Source organism: Lynx canadensis, chromosome D2, assembly GCF_007474595.2.
Source record: "Lynx canadensis isolate LIC74 chromosome D2, mLynCan4.pri.v2, whole genome shotgun sequence".
Taxonomy (NCBI): Eukaryota; Metazoa; Chordata; class Mammalia; order Carnivora; family Felidae; genus Lynx; species Lynx canadensis.
In genome coordinates this window covers 27722763-27733384 of record NC_044313.2, presented here as the reverse complement: position 1 = coordinate 27733384, position 10622 = coordinate 27722763, and the positions used below count along the sequence as shown (strand labels likewise).

The 10622-nt window shown below is 41.8% G+C and overlaps 1 protein-coding gene across 3 annotated transcripts in view; it reads left to right on the top strand.

Moving 5' to 3' along the window:
- Positions 1-2609: 2609 nt before the first annotated feature.
- Positions 2610-10622, top strand: part of BTRC (beta-transducin repeat containing E3 ubiquitin protein ligase) — a 181696-nt gene continuing 173683 nt past the window's right edge. For all 3 annotated transcript variants that reach the window (XM_030334518.1, XM_030334517.1, XM_030334516.1), the window contains exon 1: positions 2610-2755. In XM_030334518.1, the coding sequence (XP_030190378.1) occupies positions 2708-2755 (48 nt within the window). In that variant the 5' untranslated portion in view covers positions 2610-2707. The remainder of the gene's footprint in view (positions 2756-10622) is intronic.

The following is a 10622-nucleotide window of genomic DNA, read 5'->3' as shown; positions in this document are numbered from 1 at the left end:
ATGATTCAGTGTTCTCCTTGAGCAACTGCACCATAAGTAGGCCCATAAGTGCACCCATTTTAGAGTTGGCAGAGATCTTTGTTTTCTAGATGACAAGAGAAAGGAGCAGAGAGGTTCAGTTAATTGCCCAGCCAACAAATTAACTGGAGAAAGAATGGGCTAGAACCAGGCTTCTTAACATCCAGTCCAATGACTAGTCCTAAACTATGTTGGATATGACAGGCTTCTTTTTTTTTTTTTTAATTTTTTTTTTCAACGTTTATTTATTTTTGGGACAGAGAGAGACAGAGCATGAACGGGGGAGGAGCAGAGAGAGAGGGAGACACAGAATCGGAAACAGGCTCCAGGCTCCGAGCCATCAGCCCAGAGCCTGACGCGGGGCTCGAACTCACGGACTGCAAGATCGTGACCTGGCTGAAGTCGGACGCTTAACCGACTGCGCCACCCAGGCGCCCCGGATATGACAGGCTTCTAAATAAAGGCCGTGTATACTTGGATTTCTCGGTTTGACTGATCATGAGCAGTCAATTTTCAAGAAAAGATTTACCCTCTCTGTACCCAGTCCCTGCCAGCTTCAATCCGTATGCATATGAACTGTCTAGCTCGTTGTGCTTTCAAGCACAAACTCCTTGGGTTTGCTTTACTAATCCTTAACTTTACATGGCTGAACAAAGTGAGGACTATCACTGACTGCCAGCCTCATCTGGCAGTATTTTCATACTCCTTTATGGATAACAAAGTACAACGAATGATTTCTCAACAGAATAGAATATCAGCGTTTAAAAGATCTTAACCTCCCACCCAAACTGAAACCCTGTAGACGTGCCCAGATAGTCATCCTGCCTCTACATGTTTTCAGGAATGGGGTGGCCCATTCCTCTGTCAGCACAGTTCTGATTAGTACAAAGCTCTGAGTCTGAGTCCTATGCGTCTGCAGTGTGGTTCAGGGAATATAGCACAGACCTTGGAGTCAGGAGGACCTGGGTTAGAATTCTGACAATGTAATTTGCTGTAGGACTTGTGCAAGTTATTTATCTTCTATCAGTCTCTTCATCTGTAAATTAGGGGTAATAATGCCTATTTTGCAGAGTTACTATGAACATTAGAAATTACGAGTATAAAATTCCTAGTACAAAGCCCGGCACAAAGAGCTAATAAAGTGATAGCTGTTATTATTGTCATATGCCTTTTGATACTTTCAAACACTTGAATTTAGTTGTCGTGTTATTCCTAAGTGCTCTTATTTTTTTCACACCAAGCATCTACCAATGTTTTCTCCCTTGGTCAGCCTGGCCTTGTCTATGCTGCTGCATATGATGTTTTGTAGGACACAGCGCCCATAACTGAACGCAGTATTCTAGGTGTGGTCTGATTGCTTCAAAACAAAGACCACGAGCCTCTATCCCCCGGACACTATACTTCAAGCTGCCTAGAACTCCTTAAGCATTTCTGGCAATTGTGTCACATGCTGCCCTAGTCCGATGAAAACTTCCAGGTCGTTTCCATGTGAATGAATTTTTAAGTTTTCTCCATTTTGCAGTTGTGTAGAACTTTAATTCAAGAGTAAAACTTTTTATTAACTGAAAGCCTATTGTGTATTAAGTATCGTGCTGAGTTCTGTGGACAGAGAGATGACTAGGAATACCATATCAACATACCATACATGGGAGCTCCACAAAACTGGGTCTATCATGTTCACCAATGAATCCCCACTTCTTAGGATGATGTCTGGACACAGTTATGGACTTATTGTGGAACAGATGAATAAAATAGTTTACAATGGAAATTTTTTCTGTAAGTGGAAAGGCATTTTCCTAATTCACTTATTTTATCAGTCCGGGTATTCTATACTAGCATATCACTTCTAGCTCAACCCTAGTGTTTTTTTCCACTGAGGTAGACACAATCTAAAATCATACTGTCCCTTTCCAGGACAAACTAAATACTTACAAGCTTTGTTTGCTCGATGGCCATTATACCCCACCACTGAAGGCATTTTGCAAGCACTTTTTGACCCTTAATGCAGGCTTAAATCCCGGGGTTAGCAGTAACAGGCAATGCCTTCTGAGTACTAAACACTCAAAAATTTCCTGAGGTGAGTTCTCTCTGACACTGACTTCTTGTGGGGGTAGAATAAGGTGCTCAGGGGAAGTGTGGGGTGATAGGTTAGAAGGACCTTGAAATGTGCACGGGTCCGTGAGGTGCTGCCAAGACCTCTGCGTCTTCTCAGTTTTTCCTAGCGTTTAGGCTACAGGTGAGGCAATCGTCGCCATCTTGATATCAAATGCCAGGCGAGCCGCCACTGGCGTCGCTCGGTAACCACGGAGACACCCGTGCCCCCTCCCGTTTCCCATCCGTAGAGGCTGTAAACTACGATTCCCATCAGCCTATTTTCTCTACTTGATGGCGAGTTGTCTAGATTTGCCTTTTGGCCGCCGCGACCGTGCCGCAGTGAACCGCGGGAGTTGCGGTTCGCGACTAGGCCTCGCTTTTTGCCGCGGGAAACTCCGGCACTACAAATCCCGTGAGCCAGTGGGCTCACGCATGTGCACGGAACAGTGGGTCCTCGTTGGCCCCCTGCCGGAGCCTGAGAGGTAAGAGAGGGCGGGGGAAGGAAGAGGAGGCGGATCCGGGAGCTGCGTTGGCTGCGGCCTGGCACCAAGGGGGCGGCCCCGGCGGAGTGCAGACCCAGTGGCCCCCGGTGATTATGGACCCAGCCGAGGCGGTCCTGCAGGAAAAAGCGCTCAAGTTTATGGTGAGGAGAAGGCGCAGGCCGGGGTACTGTGGAGGCGGTGGCGTTGGCGGCGTCGCTGAGGCTCGGGCCTGGGCCGCCCGTCTGCGGGAGGAGGGGGCAGCAGGACCCTGGGCCGAGGCCCGCGGCGGGGGCAGCTGAAGGGACGGGACGGGAGAGCTCCAGGGAGGCGGGAGGGGGTTGCGGAGAGGACCCGGGGGTGGGGGCAACAGCTCCGCCATCTTGTGGATGAGAGGCCAAGTGACAGCGGGAGCTTAATCAGGGAGGGGGCTCTGGGAGGCGCGCGGGGCCCTGGAGGGAAAGGGGCGTGGGGACAGTTACTGAAGAGCCGAAGAAGCCCGGAGGAGATACGCCGTGAGGCTGCTGGCAGGGCCTTCTCGGTGTCAGGGTTTCGGGTAAGGCCCAGGAGAGGAGGTTCGTTCAGGAGTGGGGAAGGGGAGCGAGGGATAGTGGAAGGAGAGCAATGAGGCGGGGGGCATGGGGGAACCGGCATGACGGGATGCAGATGGATCTAAGGGTGGAGGAGAGAAAGCCAGGGCAGGTGGGAGACTTGTTTTGTAGAAGGTGGGTGGGGGTGGTGGTGGTGCGGGGAGGGGAGATAGCCTTTGCCTTCAGGGTACAATCCCAGCTTGGCCAGACTGGTGTTGACAAACTCTGGAAAGGAAGAGGCCATCCTCACGAGGATGAGGGCTAAGGATGGAGACCTAGGGTTGTGGTGATAGTCTATAGGACAGGAAGGGGGTGTTGATGGTGAGTCAGAATTACAAATGTCACAAAAAGGGATACATACTCTATTTTGAAAGGAGAGGCTAATTATTGTAGCTAGGATGAGGTGATAAAACACAAGAGATTGGCCTGTCAGGGAAACAGGTACAGGAGATTGGGGGGAAATTAGTATCTAACAGAGTAAAATAAACCATAGTGCTTAATTGTAAAGACAGTAAAACATGGGGGCCTGGTGCGGTATCACTTTCTGGGGAAGGAAAGGCCATGGAGATTACAATCGCAGGGCTCCTAAGAAGTGATGAGATCAGTGGAGAAATTCAGGAGATAAAGAGGAGATGTAATTAGTGGAATAGATGTCAGAATTGGTGTTTACTTATCAGCTTTAGGTTGAAGCACTGTATGAACTTGGATTGGAATTTGTTGGGTGTATTTAAATCCTTTGGAGCCTAGTTCTTTAACTTTGTATCATGCTTTTCTTTGGCTGTGCTTGTTTGGCAAATTTGTATAGGCTGATATTTGATGCTTTTAATCTGATGCTTCTTGTATATCCTAGGTGTAAAACCAAACTTCGTGGTTACTGCTAAAGAATGATGGAATGCATAGATTGCTATCTTAACAGATGGCCTTAGGGATACTGATATTACTTGCGGTGGAGTCCTTTTTCAGAAGTAATTGTAACCTCTCATTCCAAATCTCATTTCTTTGATAGTTATTTTGTTTCTGCCTGAAATACCAAAGCAAATCTAAATAAACCTGGACACTATTCTAATTGAAATTAGGCTTTAAACTGCCCCATTTATAAGAATACTTTTTCAGAGACTGGTCAAATTTACTAAAACTTAGTGCTTTCAAAATCACCTACCTAAAGTTCAAGTGTATCATTAACAAAATCCCATTAGGCCTGAGGAAGGTTCTTGAGTTTCTGCCAGTGTTGAAATTCTAAAATATTAAAATTTTTTGGACTTTAGAAATAACAGGAAGTTGCTTTATATTTTACTTTATATTAAATAATCTCTGTGCTTAATAACCTGTATGTCAGCTTCTAGATTTTAGTTAGAAAATTGGTAGATGCTTATTTTTGTTTTCCTACTTAGAGGTTGGCTGTCCTGATCTTGACACTTGTGTCAGATTTAGGGAATAATGTGATTTATAGATCATAAAGAGACATTATGAGATAATCTTCTTTACTCTTCATTAGACTCAGCCTAGGAACATTCTCAACCACTTGATTTTTGCTTTGTACCAGTGAGTTAATGTTTCGATAATGGTCTCCCGATTGAGTTAAAGTGGATCTGGAGATGGCCATGTAGTAGTTTGCAGCTTTTAGGGCACCACACATTATTAAATATTGAGTCAGTTTTCATATGGAGAAGCCAATTTTTTCTTTAATTTTAGTTACTTTCATTTTTGACCTTGCCTGCTATCTTGGCTGCTGCTGTTTGAGAAAAGACCAACTGGAAGAGCGTCACCAAGAATGACGCCTAAATAACCGAAGCAGAGAATGGAGAGTTAGAAATTTCGTATTTTTCAGCCCAGTCACAGTCTTATTATGAATCTGAGTAAGTCACAATTTGCCTTTGGTCCCATTTACCCTGCTGAAACACGTCTCTTTACTCAGTCAGTTTTGAGATAGGAAGAACTTTTATTTGTGCTTGTACCAAGTCATTAGTGCACAATCCACATGGAAGAATGATCCTTTTAATCAAATTGAAATTTTTATATAGTTTTTGGATTGTTCGGGTCTTATTCCTTCCCTCAACTGCGAATTGTGAATGGCAATTTTATACAGATGCCCTGATTTCCATGGTTTAAGAAAATGTAAAATTTATTTAAAAAAAAATTTTTTTTTTAACGTTTATTTATTTTTGAGACAGAGAGAGACAGAGCATGAACGGAGGAGGGTCAGAGAGAGGGAGACACAGAATCTGAAACAGGCTCCAGGCTCTGAGCTGTCAGCACAGAGCCCGACGCGGGGCTCGAACTCACGGACCGCGAGATCATGACCTGAGCCGAAGTCGGCCGCTTAACCGACTGAGCCACCCAGGCGCCCCTAGAAAATGTAAAATTTATTTAATATGCCAACATGAAATACTCTCTTTCATGATTTTTGCTTATTACAACATTAATGTAGTGCTTTGATTAGGAATTTTACAGTAAAGTCTTATTAACAAGACTGCTAATTCAGAGTTGGCCATAATTTACACATAGTCTAGATTTAAAGTTTACCCTTGGATACTTGTCAAAAAATAGTTTAAGCAGAATGTTTAACTTTCAGAAACAAATCACATTAAAGCAGTAGTATACATTGAATAACCTGTATGCTAGTATCTCATTCAGCTTTAGCAGGTCCTCAAGTACCTTCTTAATACTTGGTCGACAAAATTATAATTCAGAATAGATAAATGGGAACTGGAAGAGGGTCTGAGAAGTGGAATGAAAATGATTGAGGGAATGTAGGCACCATTTTATGAGATATTAAAAAAATGTACACAGTGGATGGAAAGATGAGTTGAGGGCTGGATTTGAAGTTTATTTTTAAAAATGGACAGGATAAATGAGTCCCAGAATATTAGATCTGGGGAAACATTTGAACTTGGATGAAATAATTTTGGGGCATATAAAATATTTTTTATAGAATTGATAGCTAAGTTAAACAGTATAAAAGATAATTTGTGGTAACAGACCACCCCACAACTTAGTAGCTTAAAAAACCAACTTATTATTTCTCTCAAATTTGTGGTTGATGATGGGTTTTCTTTTTCACGTGGTGTTGGCTGGAGCGCCAGGATAGCTGGAATGTTCAGAATGGCCACACTCACATGGCTGACCATTGCCTGACTTCAGTTAGCCCTGAAGGCCTTCAGTCCTACTTTATGTGGGCCTACTTTCTCCATGTGGTCTTTGGATTTAGGTAAGCATGGTGCCTGGATTCTAACAAGGAACATTTTAAGAGATAGGAGTAGAAGGCAATCAGCCAGTTCTTTTAAGTCCTTGGATTGGAAGTCTGAGAATGTCACTCTTGGTCAAAGATAGTCAAGGCCAGCCCAGAGTCAGAGGGAGGGGAAATAATCTCTGCCTGGAGACAAGAAGAATGAGGTGCATAAACAGGGAAATTGCTGGGGGCCATGCCCTTTTGAGACTGGCTACCAGGGATGCTATTCTAGTTGGATGTTCAAGCTAAAAATACAAATGGGATCAGCCAAATTTGTGAATAAAAACACTAGGTTTGCTTTGGAAGCATCTTTTTTTGAGGTTAACTTAAGGAACTGACATCTCCTGCATGCCTTGCCTTAATAACATTACTGCAGAGATAATACCGGGTGAATTATATGATTCAGTAACTTCTTATTTGCTTGAGAAGCATATGTATCTAAAAGCAAGAAATTGCATTTTAAAATACTCAGATTTTTTCACTGTGATGGGCTTTTCCTTAAGTCAGTGAGATCGATTACCAGCTGGTTGGGTGAACATTTGAAACTAGTTCTTAGTTTAGTTGTCGGAGTTTCTGTGTGTCTTTTACTTGTTTTCAATTTAAATTAGCCTTCAGTTTCTTTTTTTGGATACTCATATAGGTATTAGGGTATGAAATTACGAATTAGTGGTAATTCTTTGTGCTAATTTTTTGAGTTCATGTTTGTGATGTACATAATGTATTACTGGAAGTGAATTATTTTTTTAAGTTTATTTAGAGAGAGAGAGCATGGGGGAGGGGCAGAGAGAGGGAGAGAGAGTATTTCAAGTAGGCTCTGCTCTGTCAGTGCAGAGCCAGAGGCAGGGCTAGAACTCACGAACCCTGTGAGATCATGACCTGAGCTGAAGTGAAGAGCTTGTCACTTAATGGACTGAGCCACTGAGGTGGCCCAGATGTGAAGTATTAGTTGTAAAGTGAAAATTCTGTTTTGAAAGATTGTCAGAAATTTTTTTTTTTTAAGTTTATTTATTTTGAGAGAGAGAGAGAGAGGGAGAGAATCTCAAACAGGCTCCATGCCATCAGGGGGTCTTGATATCATGAACTATGAGATCATGACCTGAGCAGGTATCCAGAGTTGGAGGCTTAACTGCCTGAGCCACCCAGATGCCCCAGATAATAAGTGGTCTCTTTTTAAAGTTCATTTTCTAATTTAGCAATAAAAAATTTCTGATAGGGTGCCTGGGAGGCTCAGTCAATTAAGCCTTCCACTCTGGATTTTGGCTCAGGTCATGATCTCGTGAGAACCCCGTGTCCCGTTCTGCACTGATGGTGCAGAGCCTGCTTGGGATTCTCTTCCTCCCTCTCTCTCTGCCATTCCCCCTCTCGCATGCACTCTCTCTCTCAAAATAAGTAAACTTAAAAAAGAGAGCACTTATTATTGTATATTATTTATATAGTGTTTAAATCCTGAAAGAGGAAGCAGATGAGAATTTTTTTCCATTGCTAAAGGAAGATGGGATATATATATAAAATCTTGATCACGTATAGAAAAGATTATTTTATGGTAAATGGCATCACAATTAAAACGAAGAAAGAAAAAGGAAATCTTTGTGCTATTGAAGTGTTTTAAAATACCATTTACTTTGTAGCAATATTAAAAAAATTTTTTTTGATGTTTATTTATTTTTGAGAGAGAGGGAGAGACAGAATGTGAGCCGGGGAGGGGCAGAGAGGGAGAGACATAATCCGAAGCAGTCTCCAGGTTCTGAGCTATCAGCGCAGATCCTAATGCAGGGCTCAAACCCACGAACCGTGAGATCATGACCTGAGCTGAAGTCGGACACTCAACTGACTGAGCCACTCAGGTGCCCCAGGATATACTTGCCTTCTTATTCCCAAGCTATGATCTTACCTGACTTGTCTCTGTCAGTAATGAGGTAACCACAGTAGAAGTGGGCGAGTTGTGTTTTTTTTAATTTTGTGTTTTTAAAAATATAGTTAGCCATGAATAGCTAACAACTATCATTTACTTATTGTTTACTATGTGCTGTTCTAAATTCTTTTTTTTTTTTTAAGTTTATTTTAATCTCTGTGCCTAATGGGCTCGAAATCACCACCTTAAGATCAAGAGTCGAATGCTCTTCTGACTGAGCCAGCCCTATGTCCCTAAATTCTTTATAGATATTATTTCATTTAATCCTCCCAATAATAGATTCAGTACTATTTCCATTTTCAGATAAGAAGACTCATTCCAGAGAGGTTAAGTAACTTGTACAAAGTCACTCTGCTAGCAAGGAGCCTGACATCAAATCCATGCAGTCTGACTCAACCCCGACTTACACTATTTTTAATCTTTGAAGAGCAGAGAAACAATGGAATATAATGGCATATTTCTTTGCTAGTCACATGATAGCTGGAGTGGAAGAGTTACTGTCCAGACTTATCTATAGATTTTCTAATCATTTGAATTACTGAGGAAGTGGAGTAAGACTTTATAGTTTAGTCACAGCATTACTGTATCAGTTAGCTGTTGCTGAGTAATAAAACCCACAAAATACCATCACACACAATGGTAGACATTTATTCTCATGAATATGTGGATTTGCTGAGTATTGGATGGTATAGGCTGGGCTTAGCTGGGTGACTCTGGACATTGCTGCTCACTGAGGACTGTTAACATATGATATTCTGGGGCTCAGACTAAAGAAATGGTGACTTCTCAGGCAAAGCTCTTCTCATTGCTACAGCAAAGGCACAAGAGAGCAAGCCCAATTATTCAAGTACCTTTCAGTCATTGGTTGTATCACACCTGCCGGTATTCCATTAACCAAAGCAAGTCACATGGGCAAGCCCAGAGTCAAAGGGCAGGAAAATATACTCTGCCCGTAGAAGGCATGGGGGAGGGAGAAACTTGCCCAATAATGCACTTCAATAACAATAGTCTGTACTCTAGTACATTTGATTTATAGAAGAGTGATAAAATGTTTACTATGACAGCTATTGTGCTTTCTTTCTGCTCTTCATTGTTATGCTGTCCTGACTAGCACTTTCTCACTTTGGTTAGTGAACAACACTTTCTGGTTGGATACTTTTAGAATCACTATTTAATATAACAGGTGCCTTTGCATAATGTTATGTACAATTAAAAAAGGGCATAAAGAAATAGTTAGAGGGGCGCCTGGGTGGCTCAGTCGGTTGAGCTTCTGACTTTGGCTCAGGTCATGATCTCACGGTCCGTGAGTTCGAGCCCTGCGTCTGGCTCTGTGCTGACAGCTCGGAGCCTGGAGCCTGCTTCGGATTCTGTGTCTCCCTCTCTCTCTGACCCTCCCCCATTCGTGCTCTGTCTCTCTCTGTCTCAAAAATAAATAAACATTAAAAAAAAACTTAAGAAATAGTTAGAATCTTGACTTTAATCCACAGATATGCCCTGAAAAATTCATCACTATTACAAGCTATTCTTCAATCCCTGAGGAGGATAAAGTTGATGTCATTCCAGTGGCATTTGTAACAGAATTTGAACTGTAACAGAATTTGAATCAAGGTCATACATAATGCTTTAACAACTCCCTTGGTAGCAGGGTTAGAGCTCTTAAATCCCTTCTCTGCACCTAAACTTGAGGCTGCAGAGATATGGTACTGGTATTTTCAGATGTCTGGGGGAATTTCAGGCTTTCACTGAAAAGTCATAGAAATAGACCTCCAGGTATTATAGCATGTGGATAATACCTTTGCTGCTCAGATGCACAAATCCTTGTACTTGGGAACTAACACATTAGCACTAAATTGTTAATGTGGTTGTTTGTGAATTATTGGATTATTTCAAATATTTCAAAATATTTAGTGACATCTGAAAATGTACTAGTAAACATACACACAAGCATTACTTGGGTGATTTTCTTTGCATTCTTTAATGTTTTCTAGATTCTACAGCGAATGTGTATTGTTTTTAATAAGAAATTTAAGTTTAGTATACTGAGTGCGTATACTTATAAAACAAGTGCCTCAAATTAAGACCTGCACTTGATCATGGACTGCAGTGTAGCCAAGCTCATTTTCTTAACTGGAAAATGGGCTGTTATTAGTTTTACCTTCCTAAAAACGTTCTCTTTTTTTCTCCTTCTCAGTTCATTTTAAATTGTAAATTGCCATGTATTATGTATTAATTGATAATTTATACTGTTAAACTTCTATGTATCCAAGATTTTCATTGGGAATTTAGGACTGTGTGTTCCT